Source organism: Sitophilus oryzae, unplaced genomic scaffold, assembly GCF_002938485.1.
Source record: "Sitophilus oryzae breed Bouriz unplaced genomic scaffold, Soryzae_2.0 scaffold_1576_pilon_pilon, whole genome shotgun sequence".
Classification (NCBI taxonomy): domain Eukaryota; kingdom Metazoa; phylum Arthropoda; class Insecta; order Coleoptera; family Curculionidae; genus Sitophilus; species Sitophilus oryzae.
This window is the reverse complement of record NW_022146254.1, coordinates 13,714,801-13,739,757: the sequence shown is the minus strand read 5'-3', so window position 1 is coordinate 13,739,757 and position 24,957 is coordinate 13,714,801. Positions and strand designations below refer to the sequence as shown.

General features: G+C 33.4%; 1 protein-coding gene across 1 annotated transcript in view; it reads left to right on the top strand.

The window, feature by feature from the left end:
- The first annotated feature begins 1,456 nt into the window (after nucleotides 1-1,456).
- Nucleotides 1,457-24,957, top strand: part of LOC115879176 (probable cysteine protease RDL5) — a 28,854-nt gene continuing 5,353 nt past the window's right edge. Inside the window, 5 exon segments of the mRNA XM_030895868.1 lie at nucleotides 1,457-1,649; nucleotides 6,239-6,580; nucleotides 12,707-13,001; nucleotides 19,722-20,056; nucleotides 24,109-24,444. Coding sequence (XP_030751728.1) covers nucleotides 1,575-1,649; nucleotides 6,239-6,580; nucleotides 12,707-13,001; nucleotides 19,722-20,056; nucleotides 24,109-24,444 — 1,383 coding nt within the window. The 5' untranslated portion in view covers nucleotides 1,457-1,574.

The window sequence follows — 24,957 nt, the reverse complement described above, 5'->3', positions numbered from 1 at the left end:
TCCTTCGACCACACACCAGACCCCAGAAAACAAAAATTAGAGACATAGAAAGCAATTGTAGCATATCTCCATATGGGCTACCATAAGGTAGCAACTTGTCACCACTGCTATACATATACATTCTTTATCCAAAAAATCCTATATGGGTATTTCGCCAATGCAAGACAATCTACAAAATAAAACAGTTATTTTTTGTAAACACTTCTGCGTTAATACCAAACGGAAACTACTTGTCAGAAGTTAGGTTTACAGATATAAAAATTTGCCTAACGAACAAAAAAATGCTTAACGTTTCGGAAAGTTTATCTCTTTCCATCGTCGGAAGCAAAAAAAATATAAAGAATAAAGAAAAAAATATGTTTAAAATATTTCAATTCAATAACTACTACTATATTTAAATTCGAGAACACTTTAGTTATTTTAATTAATTTAAGTATACAGGGTCGTTCATAAAGTCGTAGCACATCAAAGTTTCATTTTTTAAATAGAACCCCCTGTATATTATTGCATATTTCGGTTCTTCCTTCAATTCTAAGCAAAAATCGAAATACACATAATGTACTTCAAACGAACCGTTTCCGAGTTATTGACTTTTGAAAATATCACTTAAACAATTTGATTTAATTAATTTCGATATGTTTAGTTTCATTTAACTGTGTCATTCTGCCGAAACTGTGCTACTTAATAATATTTGACATTAGTTCCCAAGTTAGCATTTATAGATGTATAAAATGAGAGTATATGAAGTGTGGAAATTACAAAATTTTCGTTTAACATTTCAATTCTTCAATTTATGTACATTGTGTATTACGATTATTGCTTAAAATTGAAGAAAGAATTGAAATATGCAATAATATACAGAGGGTTTCATTTAAAAAAAATAAAGTTTGATGTGACACAACTTTATGACCGACCTTGTATACTTAAATTTATTACCCGCTAATAGATATTTATACTCTATAACTTTTATATTTAACTTTTTGCGGTACCTCCTATATTTTACCTAATAATTAATCGACCGTTTCCATAGATAACAGCGACCCTGTATAGTAGTACCAATAGATCCCCCATTTTTATTGACAAGAACATCTAGAAAAGGCATACACATACAGTTAAATAAAGGCAATATAATATATAATAAAATGTGTTAATAAGCCTAGTGGTTTGGCTTCCAGAAGCACAGATAATGAAAAATACTCCAAAAAGGGACATTTCACCTCCAAATATCCTTAGCTAATCCAAAATAATCAGATTCGCATCGACTTCTGAATTAAAAATCTTTTAGTAAACAAGTCGTGTGAAAAACCATATCACGTTTCATATTATGCTTAATGTTTTTTCAATAATTTTCAGAGAAAAATATGACAAAACACTTCAGATTTGTAGTAAGACAAAAATAAGTATATGAAAAAAAAATTCTCTGAAAGATTACAAGAAAATGATAGAATTAAGGATTGATTTGGAGATATGATCATATATTAAATATAAATACGTTAGACGTGGGTTCTATTAGTTTGTTCTAATTAATTTTTATTGAAGTGAACACAAACAAAAGTCGAAATTATATCCAGAAAATGAATTTATTCATATATGGTTGTTTGCTTGTCCTTGCAGTGTCAGCAGATGATGATACCTGGTCAAATTTTAAGGTAAATTAAGTTAATTTTTTTAAATGTCTCTCATAGCTTTGAATAAAAATATCTACTAAAGGTGAGTTTATATGCATCCATCAAGCAGCATCCGTCTTTCCGTCACTCCAATCATGTTCAAGTATTAGCTGTCATTTTTGAAGTAAGCCAATAAAATTGCATAAAATCAACGACGGATGATGCGTGACGGATGCATGTAAACCCGCACTTAGGAAGAAGCATATCAACCTATGAATAAAAAGATTAAGAAAGGAGTATAATGCTATCCATGTATTCATGCGTGGTAGACGGAGGTAGCGCCCTAGGGTGGGGATCCTTGACAGTTTTGTTTGACACATTTGAATTTAATTTAAAATTATGTGGATTTGTCAGTCTTTACTGATCTTATTTTATGTTATTTAGTATTTATTGAACTACTGATAGTTGTATAAAGGTAGTAAATCTGGCAGAAATTAAATTAACAGTGACACTATTGCGATTTATCAAAAAAAGACTGTAAAATAGTTGGTTGTATAGCGTACGCTAGATCTCGGTCAAAAATCGAGGGAAATAATGGAATAACTTTCCGCTAGTAGATGACTATATAATATACTCGTACATGCGTGTAGTAAACCGATCATGTATGAAATTCACTAATTATATAGTGAGTTTCCTACGATGTTCTCTATGGGCATCTCTGAAACTACTGGAGATAGAGAGTCGATTAAATGGGGAAAGAATTGCAGTTTTGAAGGGTCATAAATATGCGCCTTTCAGATTTTTGAAAAAGTTCATGGCTTACTAGATATTTCGAAAAAAACAAATTTTGGCTATTTTAAAAATTGTCCCTAATTCCATTATAATCTATTTTAGACAAAATGCGTTCAGATAAAAGTTGTAGATAATCACATTCCTAATGAGTTCGTATTCTCCGATTTTTTCTAAAGCCTGTCATTTTTGACATATGACACAAACATATGTTTTTTTAAATGGAAACCATAGTTGGTCATGACTTCATAAAAAGCGCCATTTTTTAAGCTTTTCAGCGATATAAGCTATACTATGTTTTTTCACAAAATTATTGAGTTATAGCCAATTCATATCTTTCTTGAAGAATTTCACTTAGTTAGCCATGGAAACAAGTTCAATCGTCGTTGCTCTCAGAAATGTGAAATTGTCACATTAAATCTTTCTAAATTAAAATAAACAAAAATTGTAAATAAAAATTTTTCAAATGAAGAAAAGCGTGTAGGATTATTGGTTCAAATTTTTTGGGCCATACAGTTTCGAGGATACGTTGACCGATAAAAGTTACTTACGTTTTTTAGAGAACGGTTTTCAATTTTGTTATGACTTATAACTTATAAAAAGACAAAATATATTATTAAACGGCTCTTTACAATTTACATTACACAAACTAAAACTTAAAAAAATTATATCACTACATACACTTTATGTTATTTTAGAAAATGTTCAAAAAATCCACAATTGTTTTGAGTACATAAATGCATCTTTTTAAAACTGAATTTCTAGCTATTCTCACAGAACGACCGGTCGCCAGTCGACTTAATTAAACTTCTCCTGTTCCGCCTCTTCGAGTGCCTCTCTTAATTCATAAGTTCTTTTGTAAACGTTGTTGTTAACCATACCACATAAAAAAAATCTAAAATGGATAGGTCAGATGACCGAGGAGACCCATGCAATTGGTCCACCTATTTCTATCCCTGAGTCTACATAATTATGATATAAATAATTTTTAACACTTCTTTCATTGTGGGGGGGTTTGGTGTGTCATAATGAAAATCATATTGGCGCCACTCTATTAATGCGCGAGTATCTAAATTTATCTTTTCTAACATGTCTTGAAAACCGTTCTCTAAAAACGTAAGTAACGTTCACCGGTCAACGTATCCTCGAAATTGTATGGCCAAGAAAAGTTGAACCAATAATCCTACACGCTTTTCTTCATTTGAAAAACTCTTTAAAAAACTTTAATTTACAAAGATTGGATGTGACAATTTCACATTACTGAGAGCAACGACGATTGAACTTGTTTCCATGGCTAACTAAGTGAAATTAGTCACGAAAGATAAGAATTGGCTATAACTCAGTAATTTTGTGAAAGAAACATATTATAGCTTATATCGCTGGAAAGCTTAAAAAAATAGCGCTTTTTATGAAGTCATGGCCAACTATGGTTTCCATTGAAAAAAACATATGTTTGTGTCATATGTCAAAAATGACATGCTTTAGAAAAAATTGGAGAACACAATCTCATTAGGGATGTGATTATCTACAACTTTTATCTGAAAACTTTTTGTCTAAAATAGATCATAATAGTCAATTTTTAAAATAGTCAAAATTTGTTTTTTTCGAAATATCTAGTAAGCCATGAACTTTTTCAAAAATCTGAAAGACGCATATTTATGACCCCACAAAACTGCAATTCTTTCCCCATTTAACTGACTCTCTATCCCCAGTAGTTTCCGAGATACCCATAGAGAACATCATAGGAAACTCACCCTGTATATTTTTTTGAATTTTTGCTTTTACTACTTGTCAAAGATTAGATGTCAAAGAATTTAGATACGTCAATTTGACTTATCCGCTTCAGTAGCGTATCGGATGTTTGTGTTAATAAATAATTATTATAAATTATCTATTTTTATTAGGCTTAAATATTTTTATAACAATTTTAATAACTACCAACATTTATTCACAACGTAAAATAAAACAACAAATTATTGAGTCTACGCCATTGCGAGCGAAACTAAACTAAGCCAAGCGAAGATAAGATTTGTAAAAATCAGCTCCCATACTTTTAAATTCATCAGCGGCCACTTAAGCGAAACTAAACGAAAATATATGAACGAAGATTCGAATCGTAGTTTAGTTTCGCTCGTTTTAGTTCGTGACAGGTTCCAGCGAATTTTTCGCAGCGGTTAGTTCTATGATAGCAGAGATACAGTACGAAAACGCAGCTAACTTAGCTGACTACTGAGCGAAAATCGTTCCGAGTGGTCGATGAAACTTATTTTCGTTTAGTTACCGTTTGTTTTTATATTCTTAGCTTAGTTTAGTTTCACTCGCAGTGGCCGCTCGTCTTTATACAGATGGTGCACTTATTTCATCTTGCTGATAAACGCCGCTCTGAACTTGGACATTTAAGGCAGACTAGACTAAAAACGGTAACTAAACGAAAATAAGTTTCATCGGCCACTGGGAATGATTTTCGCTCATTAGTCAGCTAAGTTAGCTGCGTTTTCGTATTGTGTCTCTGCTATCATAGAACTAATCGCTGCGAAAAATTCGCTCGAACCTGTAACGAACTAAAACGAGCGAAACTAAACTACGATTCGAATCTTCGTTCATATATTTTCGTTTAGTTTCGCTCAAGTGACCGCTGATACATTTAAAAGTATGGGAGCTGATTTTTACAAATCTTATCTTCGCTTGGCTTAGTTTAGTTACGCTCGCAGTGGCCGCTCGCCTTTAATAAGGCTATGGCGTTGTCAGACTTCGTTTTTTTCCCGAATGCATTGTTGCCTTTTGTAAAAAAATGTATTCCCAATTGAAATAATATTTAATCTGTGGAACAGCTTGTAACGATTTGTCATACGTATACGCTTTAAATAGGTTCATATGTTTCTCCGTCTTACCGATAACTAATCTGTGTTAATCTGTGACAATGACTGACAGATTTCGTCGATTCCATTTCTAAAGCCTCGTCTATACGTGTCGTTTTACCTGTCACGTATGACGGATTAAAAACTAGCGTATACAGAGGGTACGATTTTGATTTGTTTTGTAGCTACAGGGTGTTAGTCTTAATATTCTTTGGATTTATTATAATTTCCTTCCTAATACTTTGAGCGATTCGAATGCAATTTTGAGGGTAAAAGTTACAATAAGTGCTACATATTTTAATGCTAAAAAAGTGGAGATAAATTCATCAGGAACGTGCATATGGGTTATCACTGGAATATGTTTAAAAAAAGCATGTGCGCCACTGATTTTTTTCTTTTGATATAAAAATGGAGACTAAAATTGACTAAATGTCAAGAGAAAACTTTTAATCGGCATTAAACTGCTTACACTATTTCGCTAACAAGATAAAAAAAAAGTCAGTGGCGTACATGCTTTTTTTAAAAAATTATTCCAGTGATAACCCATATGCACGTCCCTGGTAAATATGTCGACACTTTTTTAACATTAAAATATAAAGCACTTCTAGTAACTCTTACCCTCAAAATCTCATTCGAAACGCTAAAAGTACTTGGAAGAAAATTATAATAAATCGAAAAAATATTCAGACTAACACCCTGTAGCTACGAAACAAACCAGAATCGGACCTATGTTGATATGAAAAATAAACCTTATTTTTACATGAGGAATCTCCCCACGAGAGATGGCACATGTTTTTTGAAACACCCTGTATATTGGAAGTTTTAACTGCTGTTTTAAGTTTTAACATTTATAGCAATGTGTTTAGGGAAGTTGAATAGAAGGAAACGTGAAATTTTACTATAAAATTTTATGTATAGTACAGTAAAAATAAAAAACAATTGTAGTTTTGTTTTCAAGCCATAAAATATGTTAATTTTTTCTAGGTAAAATATAGCAAAACGTACAACCTTACCGAAGCAACTCTCAGAAAAAGCATCTTTGAAGCCAATTTACTGAAGATTCAAGAGCACAATAAGAAGTACGATCAAGGCTTGGTAACCTACAAATTGGGCATCAATAAATTTGCAGACTTAACAGCTGACGAGTTTTCTGCCAGACTTGCCACGAATATCATTAGTTTGGAAAGCCTATCACTTCCTAACGGTACTTTGTACACACCTAATGAGAATTTGAGTGTTCCAGAGTCCATTGATTGGAGAACGAAAGGAGCTGTGACAGGTGTCAAAAATCAAGGTCTTTGTGGTGGTTGCTGGGCTTTTAGTGCGGTAAATATTACAATGTTTTTTGTTTTAAATAGTAAATGACAACTGGTTGTTTACTTCTTCTTGTTTTGCTAGTGCAGATCCATTAATGGATGTTTGCAATAACATTTTCCATTGCCTTTCTGTTCCGGGCGGTGTGTATTAACGACTGTACATCGTGTAGCCCTCTCCACTGTTTAATATTCCTCAGCCAAGAAATCTTCTTCCTTCCGATAACCCTCCGGCCTTCGATCAACAAATGTAAGAATTGATATTTGGGGTTTCGCATTAGGTGCCCCAAGTATGCAGTTTTTTTCTTTTTAATCATTTCAAACAATTCACACTCTTTGTCAACACGTCTGAGAACTTCTTCATTTGTCAACCTAGCCGTCCGAGGTATCTTCAGGATTCTGCGATACATCTCGAAAGCCTCCAATTTGTTGATGGTAGCTGCTTTCAATGTTCAACCTTCCATACCATAAAGAAGCACCGACCACACAACACTTTACGAATCTTAATTTATGATTAAGGTCAAAATCAGAACAGACAAGTACTACTCGAAACCTAAAGAATGCCTACCGAGCTTGTTCGATGCGACATTTAATTTCCTTGTCTGATGTCCAATCTTCGGAGAGCCAGATGCCCAAGTACTTAAGTTTATCTACTCTTTCTATGGGTCTTGTGTTAAATTTTGGGATGAAGTTTATAAACACATCTGGATTTCTGGATATTATCCTAAATTTGGTATTCTTGATATTGATGTTTAAACCCATTGCTTTGCTCTGTTCTCCTACCTTGTTGACCAGTTGTTATAGGTCGTGTATAGTGTGCAATTAAGACCGTATCGTCGGCGTAGCGGATATTATTAATCCGGTTGTAATTTCCTGGTATTATTAATTTAAACAAAAGCTTTTATTCAATATTTCTAAGGTCTGTAACTGCGTTCGTATTTATTAGAAATTTCTTGTTAAGTGAGGCCAGACATTTAGATAGGCATTCTTAACACTGCCACATGCCGGATACTGGTTGCAGTCAGGGGAGGAAACATCCCCAAAGGGGCGACCATGACGGTCTTTCTGCCGAGGAGCAAGTGGAAAGGCAATACCTACCTGTTGAGTCTTAATCAGGCTCAGAACTTTAATGTAAGGATATCGAGTTGGCGAGTTATCCCCTCAAGGTTCGTGGTCAGATTTTAGGAGATAATATAGAAAGAGGGATATATGCTTTATTATAAACTTGAGACAACACCGGTATCAGGTCTAAGGAGAGACCAAGTTAAGGAGATAGAGACAATGAAGACAGATCCTCCAAAGCTCCTCGACTGTGAAGGTCACGAAGAGCCAAACCCCAACCGTGAAAGGGTGTATATCCTCGTATAGGAGGTAGATGCCGACTCCTCGTAGGATGAACATTGTTGTCAACAGTGTTGTTGAAACAATAACTGTTGATAGATGAGATTGGGAAATACCCTGTCTCCCCTGCAACAGGAAGATCTCCATGTATGATGAGTTCTAGACTGTATGATGAGTTATAACTCAAGAAAGAGGAACACAATAGATCTTTAAGATCGCGGTGATTCACCCCTCTTTCATTCATTCTAGATTCTGACAGTGCCACATTATATAACATTTATTAAATAACGTTTACAATATTTTCTAAAATGACAGTACCAAGCAGTGGCAGTTCTTCAATAAGTTCAGATGTGCACTTGAACCCCAAATTTAATGTCTCTTTTTGAGATAAAACTAAATTTTATCATTGTTTATTAATTCTATTTATATGAAAAATGGTTCGTCATAGACTTGAAAGTAATATATATAGAAATACTTGAAAGTAATAAAATAGATAAAAAATTCTGAGAATGTCTTATCTGGATTTAATTAATTAAACATATGTATGTATCTATCACTTTCTAAACAAAATTTTCAATTGCAATAATATGCTGGCTATACGTACCGTACCAATTCCGCAAGGGTTATCTTTTATCAGATCATATCTATAATATACAGGGTGGTCCAAACTGTATTCCGGAAACTTCGGCCCAGCATATTCTGCAGATAAAAATCAGTAAAACATTTCTCGTATTATAATATTAATTCGTATAAATGTATGTGCCTAAAATGCTTAGTTTCGGATACAGGGTGTCTCATTTTTATTTCGATTTTTTTTCAAATAATTTATGAAGTAACGTCAATATTTGGATGAAAATTGACATTTGACGAAATTGACGAGTTTTTTGATATGAGAAATTTTATTTTGATGTCAATGTTACTCCTACTTGTAGAGGGCGCCACCTACATATTTTTTAACAAGTTTGAAAAGTAATAACTTTTCGTCCGGACCTGTATAAAACTACTTAGTAAAAAAACATACATTTACGACGTTTTTTACATAAAAAAGGTCTCTTGGTAAAAACCGTTACGATTAATGTTTCTCCAGATATTTGGAATCGAAATTATTAATACCTATGATCATTGACATAAGTTAAACATGTTGACTAGATAGTTATTAAACTGAAATCATAAATTTGAAATGTTTTTGTGCCAAAAGTTCAACAGAAACTGTTTTTATCATCATTTCTTCGTAGAAAAATTTATGATTAATTTAAAACAATAAAAATTTCCCAAATTTATTATTTCAGTCAAATAATGATCTACTCAACGTGTTTATTTGTTGGCAATAATGACATGTATTGACTATTTCCATTCTAAATATCTTGAGAACGGTTCCTCGTAGCGATTTTTACCAAGAGACATTTTGTACGTAAAAAGTCACGGCAATGTATATTTTTCCACTCAGTAGATTTATACAAGTACGGACGAAAAGTTATTACTCTTAAAAACAGTTAAAACACATGTAGGTGGCGCCTCCTACAAATAGAATTTTTAGAATTTAGAATGAGTGGGAGGGGGGTTAATCACTTCGACCTTACAGATCCATTGTGTCCCCCTTTCTTGAATCATAACTCATCATACAGTCCCAGGGCTTTGACAAAAGCCAGTATCTGGGACGGTTTTATAGAGGGTAGTTCTCCATCTCCAATATCAGTCGTACCAAAATTCATGGCACGAATGGTTTGTCGTCTCAGCGCACTCAGTGATGAGGTGTACTGGTGTTTCACCATCTTCCCCACAGAATCTGCATTCGCCGTTTCTTCTTAGTTTCAATCTACTGAGGTGTTCATTGAGGAGACAGTGTCCTGTTAAAAACCCCGTGACAATCCGAAGATTGTTCTTACTCAGACCTAGGAAGATCTGTGATTTTTATTGATCATAAGCCCTCAGAAACTTCTTCGAGTGTCCTAGACCATTGCAAGATTTCCATTCCAGGTTGCGGATGGAATCTTCCAAGTTCTTGAGTTCCTCCTTGAGTTGGTTACCACTTGGAAAGCAGAACGGTTCTGGTCCAGTTAGTGGAGTGTTCGCTCCTTTTCTACCTAGATTATTTGCTTTTTCATTGCCTTTTATCCCTTGGTGAGCAGGCACCCAGTGTAGGAGGACTTTGTTTTCTTTGCCTAATTTATTCAGCTTCTCTATGTATTCTTTGACCAATTTCGAATTGATTGAGACTGAGTTGATCGCCTTTAACGCTGCTTGACTATCAGATAAGATGGCTATTTCTTGTTTCCGATAGTTCCTATCTAAGATAAGTTGTACGCATCTCTCGATAGCGTAGATTTCTGCCTGTAGGATACTAGGGCCCATTGGTTCGGAGTAATTAGCTCTCGGCCCAAACACTCCGATCCCTGTTCCCGTATTGGATTTGGAAGCATCAGTATACCAAGTTATGGTATGGTCTTTTAACTGATGGGCAAGCGTTTCGCTCTTCCAATCCTTCTTATTGCTCAATACTACATTGACATGTTTGTCAAAGTTGTACGTTCTTGGCATATCGTCCACTGGGAGTTGCAGGAGTGGTACTTCCTTTTTGAGGGTGTTCCAAGCCCCTGATCTGACAATTCTCCCAGTACTAATTCCGTTAGTGACCATTCTAATCATTTCGCATGGGCATCTCTACCAATGACAATGTGCAGTGGTGTTAGATCTAGAATGACCTCCATTGCTGCTGTTGGACAGGTTTTCATGGCTCCTGTGATACAAACGCATGCTAGTCTCTGGACTTTGCACAAGTTTAGCCTTGCCGTCCGTTGCTCTAGTTTTGTGAACCAGGCAACTGCTCCATAAGTAATCATGGGTCTTACTATCATGGTATACATCCAGCGCAAAGTGTTAGGGGAGCAGCCCCATCTATTTCCGGCCAGTCTTCTGCATATCATGAGAGCCTTTATGGCTTTGCTGGTAGTGTTCTTAATATGCCTGTTCCACAGGAGTTTACTGTCCAGGGTTATTCCCAGATATTTAACTTCCTGTGTTGGCAGTATTACCTTTCCATCTAGTTGAATTCTTTTCAAGTTTTTCAGACTTCGCTTTCTGGTGAATGGCACTATCGCGGTTTTGTCTGAGTTGATACTCAGCACGACAGTCCTACACCATCTCTCAGTGATACGGAGTCGTCTTTGGATAATATTACACAGGGTGCCTTTTCCCCCGAGCGATGATGACTATGTCATCTGCATACCCAATGCAGTGTATTCCCGCTAGAGTTAATTCGTCTAGTAGTTCATCCACTACCAAGCTCCACAGCAAAGGGGAGGTTACTCCACCTTGTGGAGTTCCTTGCGTTGTTTTAACAGCTACAGTTTTGGTGCCCATCTGAGCCTCTGCTGTTCGTGTTACAGCATTTCCCAAAACCAGCGAATAATAGTTCTGTTCACCCCTCTTGTTTCTAGAGATCGCCTGACCACCTTATGTGGTATATTGTCAAACGCCCCCGCAATATCCAAGAAGGCACAAATTGCTGTTTCTTTGCTATCCAGACTTGTCTGTATTAGCTCCGTTAATTGGTACAGAGCAGTTTCTGTGGATCTGCCCGTTCTATATGCATGCTGACTATCATGCAGTGGTTTAACCTTTAGATGATTTTCTCCAATATGGTTGTCAACTACTTTCTCCAGCGTTTTTAGTATGAACGATGTGAGACAAATAGGCCTAAATGACTTGGGATTTGTCCAGTCAGTTTTGCCTATTTTGGGTATGAAGATTACTTTTGCCTCTTCTCCATGTGGTTGGTATATATCCCATCGCTAGACTGCTTCTTGTAATGCTTAGTAGATGGTGAGTAGCTATTTGCTGACCCTCCTTTAGAAGGGCAGGAAAGATCCCATCCACTCCTGCTGCTTTATAGGGCTGAAAGGTGTCGATCGCCCATTTCAGCTTTTGTTCTGTTATTACTAGCTTGGCCACTTCCCAATCTTCCCTACATGGATTGTGAGGTTCAGTGGGAGCTACATAAGTATCAATAGGTATGCTACCTGGAAAGTGTGTATAAAGTAGGAGATTTGCTCTCTCTTCCTCTCCTCCTACAAATAGGAGTCATATTGACATGAAAATCAAATTTCTCATGTCAAAGAATTCCCAGGCACCAATTTTTATCCAAATATTCACATTACTTCAGAAATTATTCGGAAAAAATCGAAATAAAAATGAAACTTCTGCACCCTGTATCTCCCAAAATAAGCATTTTAGGACATACCTTTATACGAAATTTTTTACTTATTTTTATCTGCAGAATATGCTGCCGAAGTTCCCGGAATACAGTTCGGACCACCCTGTATTATATTCTACAGCGAAGCCTGAGCGCTTCGTTCACTGCTCATCGCAATATGAGAAGATTCAATTGGTGAAACCTTTGACGCCCGCATCCTTTGTTCTCCGTGACACTCCAGCGACGTTTGATGTATTAATCTGGCCCGTGTGCACATGTATTCCGTGCACTGGGAACTCGCGATTGGTATTATCAGCGTCGTATTGGATGTTCGAATTTCCCGAACTACACAAATGACATTAGCGTGCAATAGATATTTAAATTTCATTGAATGATTATGTCAAATGAAATACTTAGCAATGCTGTTGGTCAAAATTAGAAAAAATCTTTTACGTAACATGATGGGGGGGGGACATCAAACAACTATTTTGTGTAACTCCATGTCCATTCGGTATAAAATATAGCCTGTTTCCCAACTAGTTAGTTGCATAAAAATAACTATTCAATAATGGAATATTTAATTTCTTCTTTTATTATTTACTATAGACCGGTGTGATTGAAGGACAAGTGGCTATCCAAACTGGTAACTTGGTATCCTTGAGTGAACAACAACTCATTGACTGCGACACTACGAATTATGGTTGTTCAGGTGGCGTTGTACAACTTGCCTTCCTCTATGTCCAAGATAATGGACTGATGACAGAAGAGGTTTATCCCTACAAACAAACTGCAAGTTCCTGTAAAGCCACATCTACAAAGTCCAATAAGGTATTTGTGAAGGATTATGTCAATATTAAGCAAGGCAGCGAGGATGATTTGAAATCAGCTGTTGGGTCAATTGGTACGTATTCTAGTCTAATTGAAGGTGGGTCTATTGTAACCTGGTAATATGGTTGCTTAATTTTTGGGTGAAATGCAACAAATACTAAAAAAATGCAGATTGATTATGATTTTGATTGTTAATTTCTGGACGCTATGTTCTTTGTCTGCTCTTAATGTTTTTTTTGCAGTCTGTCTATAGCTATCCAATTTGTTTTGAACCCCCTTTTGTTTTATATTGAAAATTTCTATCACACCGGTATTTTTAACCCGTCAAAATTGTTTATTTTGAGAGGCACCGTGCCAATGCTTGCATCGAAAATTTTTCTCTCTACGATAACCAACGGCGAATATACCGGGCGCGTCTCAAAAATGGCTCACCCCTATAACTTTTATATTTTTTTAGATAAAAAAAAACGAGATTTAGTATGTTAGTATATGACATAAATTAGGATTGATTGACGTATTCAATTGTTTTGGGTTACTTCCTGTTCACCGGAAATCACCACAATTTTTGATTTGTAAATGGCACACTCGAAATTTTTTAAATTTTTTCGATAGAGAATGACACTCTGAATAGAATGACATATCATGTTTGACATTACATATCATCAACTTTTGACATTCTTTGCTTAAAAAATTCGTATTCTAAATTTCAATTTAGAGTGCCAGTGCAACTAAGTAAAATACACCAATTTTTAATCAAGTAGCCTTGGAAAAATAGATTTGATCGTCTAGTATTTTTAGTGTCTTGTCCTGGCCGAATAAAAGATGCTCAAATCGTATTTTTAGTCATATCTCAATTTTTTTTAGGGTTCCGTACCCAAAGGGTAAAAACGGGAACCCTATTACTAAGACTTCGCCGTCCGTCCGTCCGTCCGTCCGTCCGTTCGTCCGTCCGTCTGTCACAAAGGTCTATCTTATGAACCGTTATAGCTAGACAGTTGAAATTTTCACAGATAATGTACAGGGTGGGTCAAATTCGACGCTTTTAAATGGAAACATCCTTTTCTATAGGAGATAGACAAAAACTAATATCGGTGTCTGGAGCTCAATTTTTGTCAAAAACATGATGGTGAAAAACGCATATCGATATCTGTTACCGTTTCGGAGTTACGGGGTGTTTTTCAAAAATATGCATTTTTAACAAATCGCTATAACTTTTTTGCTATGGAAAATTTTGTATTTTTATGAAAACATTTCCAAAGCAACTTTTTACGTAGAATTTAATGGTTTAAGTAATTTTTTTTTAAATTAATATTTTAAGAATTATCAACAGAAAATTTGTTTTTTTATATGGGACACCCTGTATATTTTTAATTTATTAAAAAGAATTTAAAATTACCTTTCCAAAAATATAACACACTTGATATTTTGCTCGATTCCTCTTCGAGATATAGAGTATATAAAAATTCGCCCGCTTTAAATAAGTAGACTTTGAACGACACCGGCTGTAATGCAAAAAAATTCTAGCTGTGAGCATCAATTAAAACGAAAATAATATTTGCTATGAAAGATGCAGAATTTTATAACAATTTAAAATATATTTAACCAACATCAACACATTTAAACTATATCTAATAACAATAAAAATAAATAGCACACCAAGACATGAGATTTTGCTACAGGTGTTCGACATATCGACCGTCTTCTGTTATAGACAGACGGGACAGTTTTTGAACATTTCTCGCGGAATTCATTAACTCATTGGGGGTGAAAGATACCCTCTCATAACTGCTAAGTATTTCTAATTCTTGTCTAGATTATACGGAAGAATAAGGAACCTTTATTCTTCCGCAAATATATCCATAGGATTAGATCCACGGGCACTAAGTCAGGCGGCCTCGATGGCCAACGGCTGGGATCTTGATTAGCTATTCAATTATTCTTGAAATTGGCTGCAAAAATTTGCTGATAACTTCAGCGTTCAGAGGCGGTGCGTCGTCTTGCTGAAAAAATATGTTTTCGAGTTCCATTAACGGCATATCATCAATAAGGGGTCCAAAGCCTACTAGTTAAAACTGGCGAACCTTTAAAAATTCTGTATTTGGAAGGGGATTATAACAAAATATCAAGTGTGCTATATTTTTGGAAAGATAATTTTAAATTCTTTTCAGTTAATTAAAAATATAGAGGGTGTCCCAAATAAAAAATCAATTTTTCTGTTGATAACTCTTAAATTATTAATTTTAAAAAAATTATACTTAAACCATTAAATTCTACGTAAAAAGATGATTTGGAAATGTTTTCATAGAAATACAAAATTTTCCATAGGAGAAAAGTTACAGCGATTTGTTAAAAATGCACATTTTTGAAAAACACCCCGTAACTCCAAAACGGTAACAGATATTGTTGTGCGGTTTTCACCATTATATATTTGATGAAAATTGAGCTCCAGACACCAATATTAGTTTTCGTCTATCTCCTATAGAAAAGGATGTTTCCATTTAAAAGCGTCGAATTTGACCCACCCTGTACAGTCCGTTTGCTGGATCTGTGTCTATGAAAGGAATGCGGACAAAAAACATTTAAATAAATAGCAATATATTTTATACGTCGACTTGACGAGTACGTCACCGCAAATCGCTCCGTCCACTCATTTTATTGGCTACTTGCAAATTTGTCGAATTTTTATTGATGGGACGCGTCGTCTAATTTTTTCTAATTTCTCTCACGGATACCCCGTAGGTACAGAACGGACAGACGTACTGTATCTATGTTGCCGCTAGAAAGCTTGATTTTCATGCATTCATTGTCCGACGATACGTTGATACGTTTATTATACTGATTGGTTAGAAAATAACGCAGTTTTTAAATTTATTGCATTTTCATGCCTCCGTTTATCGGATATACGTTGGTGTCATTTTATATTTTCGTTTCCATAACGATTTTGCTATTTTACTTATATTTTTATTATGGTTATTAAAATTTGTCAAAAAAGTGCCAAAACGTCGGTTATCATATGAACGGGTCCGTTGACGGGCTGAAGTAAAATATTTACGGATGAAAAGTGGCGCGAAAACACTTTGACCAATCAGAGCACCGTCGGACCATCGTATCAACGTATAACGGATGCATGACAATCAAGTTTAAGAACAAATACTAAAAACAGAATTAAATAAATGTTTATAAATAAAAAAGTACTTTCACTAAACATTATCTTTTAAGTAAGAATTTTACATAAAATCTTTCAAGTCCTCGCACGGTGGGGTATTAGTATGAAAAAGGTGAACGAAATTCGAAAAAGCAAATGTGTTTAAGATTTCCCAAAAAAAGATAAATGATAAGTTAAATCATGTCTGCCATGAATGGCGTTGCTATGGGTGTGTTTAGTTGCATTCATTTGTTTCAACGTCAATGTTGTTACTTCTCACAGATAAGAGGTATAGTCTGTAAAACGAATAACTTTGAATTTGACAGTTCTCGCGGGCTTTTCTAGTGTTAATTTTATTAGGTTAGCAACTTGCGGCCATGCTGACACAATGCCGTCTCTAATAGAACAGCCTCGGACCGAGATTTATGACGTCACGCTAGTTAGATACTACGGATTAACAAATATGTTGTAGAATACATGGATAACATAATTATTCCTCGTATTTTTGGTTTGTATTTTAAAAATGATATAGTTTACATAAAATATACATAATATACAGTTAATAAATACAATATATATATACCTATTTATAGTAATAAATACTTTGGCAGATAAACTATGAACCATACAAATGCAGCAAATGTTTTACAATATGGCTGAAATCGTACTCCATAATCAATGTAGATAGATTTTGTGTTAAGAATAATAATTTAAAAAAATATGTGGTCATCTTTTGACAAGTTTATATTAGTTTATTAATTGCAGTAAACATTATAATATATAAATAAATTTTATGAATGCAAATAATAATACATCACTATTAGTAGATATTGAATGTTTTTTGTTAAATTAGATCGATTTTCAAACCCCAAAATTTAAAATATATTTTACATTTTACCAGATTTGTTAAACTACACGTAGTAATTAATAAACTACATTTACTACATGTCACAAGTAGTTTTTTAAATGTCGAGTAGTAAATGTGTAGTTTATGTAACTAATGTAGTTTTTTTAAATAACAGTGAAAACATAACCTAAAGACTTTGTTTGTTGATCAATTTAAAGAAATAAAAAATCTATAGTTTGTGAATTTGTTCCTTATTATTTGATATTTTTGATATTTATTAGTAGTTAAAAATGCTTGGAAGACGTCGATGTCTCCATACCTTGCTCCATACTTTCTGGGAAGAGGGGTATTATGAAGTTTGTGCCTTTAGATGTAAAAAATCATATATTCTCTGGAGAATGTCTATGAAGAATTTGTCCATAAGAATTTATAGTTTATTTTGTGTTCAATGTTACTTTGTATTTCGTAGAAAATACACTTTTGTTGAAAAAAAATTGTCTTTTTTTCTGATGTTGTTTAACTTATACCAAGTATAATATAACTTCATACTTCCATCAGCTTCCATGATAAGAATTTGGCTTGATTTTAGTTTAAAGTCTAAATTGTTTATGTTTTACTATATTTTTGGAGGTAGTTTTTAACGTAGTTTTTGTGTAGTTATTGAAGGTAGTTTTTAAAATTTTAAAACGTAGTTAATACAAAAAACTACGCGTAGCTTTTGACGTAGTTTTTGCTTCATAAACTACTTAACAACCCTGCATTTTACCCATTACCTTATGCACCGCCTATTCATTATTTGTATATTGTAAAACATTTGCTGCATTTGTATGGTTCATAGTTTATTTGCCAAAGTATTTATTACTATAAATAGGTATATATTATATTGTATTTATTAACTGTATATTATGTATATTTCATGTAAACTATATCATTTTTAAAATACAAACCAAAAATACGAGGAATAATTATGTTTTCCATGTATTCTACAACATATTTATTAATCCGTAGTATCTAACTAGCGTGACGTCATAAATCCCGCTCCGTAGCTGTTCTATTAGAGACGGCATTGGTCTAATATTTAGAAATGTCAAAAGCTGATGACATTTTACTTTTGTCAATTATGACATTTCGTGTTGATTTTTGCAAGAAGATGAAGAACTGTCACTTGTTTTATTATTTTCCTTTTCTATTTCACGAAAGTAAAAAGAGTTACCTATATGATTCGTTCAGGCACTCAATTTAAAGAATATCAGTAACTTTTTTGATAGAGGGATTATATATTTGCCATGTTGGTAAAAAATAACGGTCAAAATTCAAAGTTATTCATTTTATAGACTATAAATGGCTAAATTTTATGTTTAAAATTATAAATTGATGTTGTTCTTGTGCTCTTTTTACGTTTATATTATTGTTTTGATTGAAAATGGCTCAGCAAGTTGCAGGTATGTATTCTACAAAAACGTACCTATTATTTATTTTGATATTCTCTATACTAACGATTTTTTTTGCAACTAAAAGTTAGGCGTTCAGAAAATTTGATTAAATCTGTGACATTTCTATTATACTTAGAGATTTAGTTGCGCATTTCGAAGAATTCAGCATATTGTCTATATACGTTTTACTTAGTAAACATTGGGCTTTCATACAGTAAAATAAAATACTGCGACTTTGCTGATAAAATGAGAAAAACATTCTTGGTTTCCTCTAATTTGCCAGACAGTGATATACTAATGCGAGGTGTAAACCGCGATGGCATTGTTGTGTACAAAGCGATCGCATTAGTGCCATTAGCAGTATAGCACAATTTAGCATTAGTAGCGACTTTAGTGGTATGGGCATTGCTCGCGGATCAGTCGTAGCATTAGTAGTATTAGTTGCGATATTACTACTGGCATTAGTAACATTGACCGTGGAAACACTGGAACAGTGAATTTTCTTTATTTTTTAGAATCGACAAATTATCCTTTATTTTGTTCATATTATTTCCTCTTTAATTGAAAATAGCAATAATTTATATAAGGTCTACATAAAAAAATTTCGATCAACTATCTGTGTCAAACACCCCACTGTGCCTCGGTGGCCGCGTGGTTAAAGCGTTAGGACTTTCCGCTGCTATGACGTTGGAGCCGTAGTAATGCAGGTTCGAATCCTAGTCAAGGCGACTTTTTTTTAATCGTTTTTTTAAATTTTTACATATTTATTTTTACTTTTTACATATTTATTATTGATTAATACAATTTTTAGTAATGTGTTAAAAAAAGTTTATAATAATATAGTGTCTAATGTTGTATAGATAATGAATGGTATGGAATCCTTCGTTCCCGAGTCCGACTCGCACTTGACCAGTTTTTTCAAATTGAACGAGGCTGGCTTATTAGCATATTTGGAAAAATAATTTTTTTACGAATAATTTGGTACCACACACTTGATATCTCGAGTCAAATTGTCGTTACATTTATGGCAATGGCTCTCTAAATTAAAATTTAATGCTATTTTTTTTTTAATTGAAAATGTCAAAAGTTGACAGATGCTTTGTCATTTTCTATCCACTGACGTAAAGAAATACCAAGGGTGTCATTTAAAAATCTAAGGTTGTAATCATTTCCGGTGAAACAGAAAGCGATGGAAAAGAATTGAATAGGTCAATCAATCGTAAGTTATGTCATATACTAACATACCAAATCTCGTTCTTTTTATCTAAAAAAATATAGAGTAGAGTCACTTTTTAGACGCATCTTGTACAGAATAATAATATCGGCAAAATAAAACACTAATTTTTTTAAATGTAATTTGTTTTTTAGGACCGGTATCCATTGCCATGCAAGCAGATTCAATTCAATTCTATGAAAGTGGAATTTTCGAAGGAAGTTGCACTGGTAGTTTGAATCATGGAGTTTTGGCCGTTGGTTACGATAAAGACAGTACCACCGGGACCTACTACTGGATCATGAAGAATTCTTGGGGTACCAGCTGGGGGGAGAGTGGTTATTTCAGATTAAAAATGGGGAGTAACCTGTGCGGAATTACTACCCAATCCTGTTACACCACCTACTCACACTCAAATAACTTAGTAAAAAATAATTTGCTAGTAGTTTTTGGCCTAGTCGCAGCAGCACTCAGGTTACTTTACAAGATTTAAAATGACGGTGAATTAAAGAAGTATTTAAAAGATACCAAACAGAAAACCATGAGATTTATAACTAGACAATATTATACAACTAAATAAGTGTTAAAATTGTGAAGTTGTAAAGTGAGACTGAAATATGTATGAATAAATGTTTTTTGTAAGATATAAAGAAGTTTAAATTTTCTATATCTAATGTGTACAGCTGTTGACAAAAATGACAAAAAATCCAATTTAACTGTGAATGAAAATGACAGACAAAACTGTCACTAGGTTGGAATTTCATTCAGTCAGCAACTTTCACTTGCAATTTATATTATTTGAGGCATAAGGCTAGTATCTTTTCAAATTTCAATCCTTCATATTTTCTCAATGACTCGACCGATTTTCAAAAACGAAGCGGGAAAGTATAGAGAATAAAAAACCCTTTTCATTGCGGTACCACTTGCCCCCCTTCCCATTTGAAAAAAGTTGGGGGCTGACACCCCCGCTTAGAAGGTTGAAGATTTTGCAATAATTTTTGGGGCAAAAGATGCCCCCCTCACAAACAAAATTGACGTGTTTTTGGATTTTTTGAAAAAAAATTATCCTGGCCGTTATGCCTTGCGGAACGTTTTCGATGGGCCACCCTATATAAGAGTGCATTATTTATGTTGTATTATATCAAACCAACAAAATAAATTCATTGTTTACTAGACTAATATTACTATTATTAAAACTAGTTAACCATTGTTAAATTTGATAAATTTTAACTTAAAAAATCTTTTACGTTACTGGTGAATACCCATATCAAAGGTGACAATTTTAAGGTAATAAAATTAAGCTGTGTATTTTAGTGATTGCGGGATTTAGGAAGAATTTTAAAAATTATATCTGTTTGAAAAAGCTATAAATTGGAATGATCGATAAATTTAACATTATTAATTCGTAGCGAATTGACGTAAATAGGTGAAGCAGCAGTGTCGAAAAAATGAAGCAAATATTTGTTATTTGTTTAGTAATTTTAGGCGCAACCGGAAGTGAGAAAGAATGGACACTCTTTAAGGTAAGTTAGTTTCTAATATTATTGAATTATTATTTAATAATAAGTTTATTTAACTGCTGTACTACATTATTATACTATACAGGGGGTTCCATTATTCCATGGACATAGAACTACTACGTATTTTTGGAATTATAAGTACCATTGCGATCAAAAAAAAGTAGTACAACAAAATATGATTTAATCTGCTGGTCTATAATAAAAAAAATTTTAAATTTGAAAAATTGACCATTATTAAAAAGTAGGTAAATTTATTATACTTTTACTAGCGTGTACCAGCGACTTCGTTCGCGTCGAATTAATCATTTGTAATGGTGATGATAAAGCAAAGCAAGAATTTCCATTAACATACAAACTCGATAAAATTTTCTCACATTTATGTCAACATGAGAAAAAACAATATGGCGATATTATTATATAACTTGGTAATATTTGAGAGGTAGTTTCATCTCGTTGGAATTTGACTTTCGAAAATTCCGTTTGCCAAAAATAAGCTTTTTACGTCAAGCAGTTTAAGCAGAATCGTGGTTAAGAAATTACCCATCTTTTTGGAACACCCTGTATGATTTTTAAAAAAATTTCAAAATATGTAAAAAAAACAAATAAATTATGCTTGTCCAAGCGTTTTCCCGAAAGACTAACCGTTTTTTAAATAACAAATATTGTAATATTTGAGGGGCGTTTTCACCCTCTTGTAATTTGAGATTCGAGAAACCCCTCCTTATCGAACCTCTACACCCCACAGTCAATCCGTTTGCCAAAAATCAGCTTTAAACGTCAAGCAGTTTAAGCAGAATCGTGATTACTCAATGGTCATATTTTATGAAACACCCTGTAACCCTGTGGTTAACTTTATAAAAAATCTTAAAATATGTAAAACAACAAAATAAAATATACGTGTTTAAGAGTTTTTCCGAAAAACTCACCGGTTTTTGAATAAAAAATATGTTAATATTTGAGGGATAGTTTCACCCCCTTAGAATTCGAGTTTCGAAAAATCCCTTCTTATCGAACCTCTACACCCTAAAGTCAATCTGTTTTCCAAAAATCAGCTTTTTACGTCAGGCGCTTTAAGCAGGATCGTGATTAATCAATGACCAGATCTTTCGAAACACCCTGTATACATTTTTAAAAAATCTTAAAATATGTAAAAAAACAAAATAAAATACACATAGTTTAAGCGTTTTTTCGGAAACTTGACCGTTTTTCAAATAAAAAATATTGTAATATTTGAGGGGTGGTTTCACCCTCTTGGAACTGGAATTTCGCAAAATCCCTTCTTGTCGAACTTCTACACCCTAGAATCAACCTGTATGCCAAAATTGAGCTTTTTACGTTGAGTGGTTTGAGCAGGATCGTGATTAATCAGTGTCACTTAAGGATTTTATATATTATAGTCTATAAAACGAATAACTTTGAATTTGACAGTTCCCGCGGGCTTTTCTAGTGTTAATTTTATTAGGTTAGCAACTTGCGGCCATGCTGACGCAATGTCGTCTCTAATAGAACAGCCTAGGAACGAGATTTATGACGTCACACTAGTTAGATACTACAGATTAATAACTATGTTGTAGAATACATGGAAAACATAATTATTCCTCGATTTGTTGGTTTGTATTTTAAAAATTATATAGTTTACATGAAATATACATAATATACAGTTAATAAATACAATATATATATATATACCTATTTATATTAATAAATACTTTGGCAGATAAACTATGAACCCTACAAATGCAGCAAATGTTTTACAATATGACTGAAATCGTACTCCATAGTTAATGTAGAGAGTTTTTGTGTTAAGAATAATAATTTAAAAAAATATGTGGTCATCTTTTGACAAGTTTATATTAGTTTATTAATTGCAGTAAACATTATAATATATAAATAAATTTTGTGAATGCAAATAATAATACATCACTATTAGTAGATATTGAATGTTTTTTGTTAAATTAGATCGATTTTCGACCCCCAAAATTTAAAATATATTTTACATTTTACCCATTATCTTATGTTCCACCTATTCATTATTTGTATATTGTAAAACATTTGCTGCATTTGTATGGTTCATGTTTATTAGCCAAAGTATTTATTATAATAAATATGTATATATCATATTGTATTTATTAACTGTATATTATGTATATTTCATGTAAACTATATAATTTTTGAAATACAAACCAAAAATACGAGGAATAATTATGTTTCCATGTATTCTCCAACATATTTATTAATCCGTATTATCTAACTAGCGTGACGTCATAAATCTCGCTCCGTGGCTGTTCTAATAGAGACGGCATTGGTCTAATATTTAGAAATGTCAAAAGCTGATGACATTTTACTTTTTGTCAATTATGACATTTCGTGTTGATTTTTGCAAGAAGAGGAAGAATTGTCACTTGTTTTATTATTTTCCTTTTCTATTTCACGAAAGTAAAAAGAGTTACCTATCTGATTCGTTCAGGCTAGTTCAGGCACTGAATTTAAAGAATATCAGTAACTTTTTTGACAGAGGGATTTTATATTTGCCATGTTGGTAAAAAATAACGGTCAAAATTCAAAGTTATTCATTTTATAGACTATAGTATAGATTTCGCCACGTATACCTACCAATTATTACCAAATGCATGGTAACGTCTAAAAAGTTAGGTGGCATAATTGTATTGTTTGCATAGTGACTACGATATCCACTTCTCTATATCCTTATAGATCAGGAGTTCTATCTGGGACTACTAATTCTTGTACTACTTTTTTTTATCGCAATGGTACATTGGACACAATTTACCTCTATACAAAAGTGCTTCGATTGTCCGTTAGAGGGCGTCAAACTTTAAAAAAATAAACACATTTTTTAAGATATTTTAAGAACCGTTATTCCGATTTGAATGAGATTTGGGGTCTTTATGTTTTGCTAAGCTCTTTAACAATTAACTTTCACAAAAAAAAAACAGGAAAAAGTACGGGAAGGGTGTGATAAAAACTAACCCCATCTAACATATTGTTTTAAATTGTTTTTTAGTCAAAATACAAGAAAACTTACTTAACACAAACCGAACAAACACTAAGGGAAGATATTTTCGAAGACAATCTGCTTAAAGTAGAAGCACATAACGCAAAATACGCACAAGGACTTGTCAGCTACAAATTGGGTATCAACTAATATGCTGATCTGACAACAGAAGAGTTTTCAGCCTTATTTCAGCCTATATCCTATACTAAAACTAGCACAGATAATTCTAATGCACGTCATAGTTTTGTCGGTGATATTCCTTCTTCCATAGATTGGAGATCATATGGAGTGGTGACTGATGTTAAAAATCAGGGATCTTGTGGAAGCTGCTGGGCTTTTAGTGCGGTGAGTTTTAAGATTTTGCCAGGAACTCAAGCAAATCCTATAATATATTTGTGCTAAGAACTTAATTCCTTAATTAAATCTGATTATTTTTTATCAAAGTTTATTACGTTTTTATGTTAAGCCTTTTAAAATAAAAACATATCCGGCTGTATTATTTACTTTAGGGTTATACAGGGCGTCCCAGGCTGAGCGTGCATTAGAAGTTTCTAGATAACTACAATATCTAGATCGGAGGTTTTTTGCTCATCATTGTTTTACAACGAGATCTATCAATTAAAAATATTTTCAATATGGCGGCACTTACTATACCGGTTGACAGCAATTTTTTTATTTTAAATGAGTGCCCCCATTTTTTATTACATACTTAAATTCTCTGTAAAATTCTATGAATATTGATGTTAAACACTCCATACCTAACATTAAATGTTTTTGAGAAAAAAAATATTTAAAATTTTTGGACGAAAACAACTACCTGTCAAAAAAATGTGTATAGCCTAAAAGTCAAATTTAGTG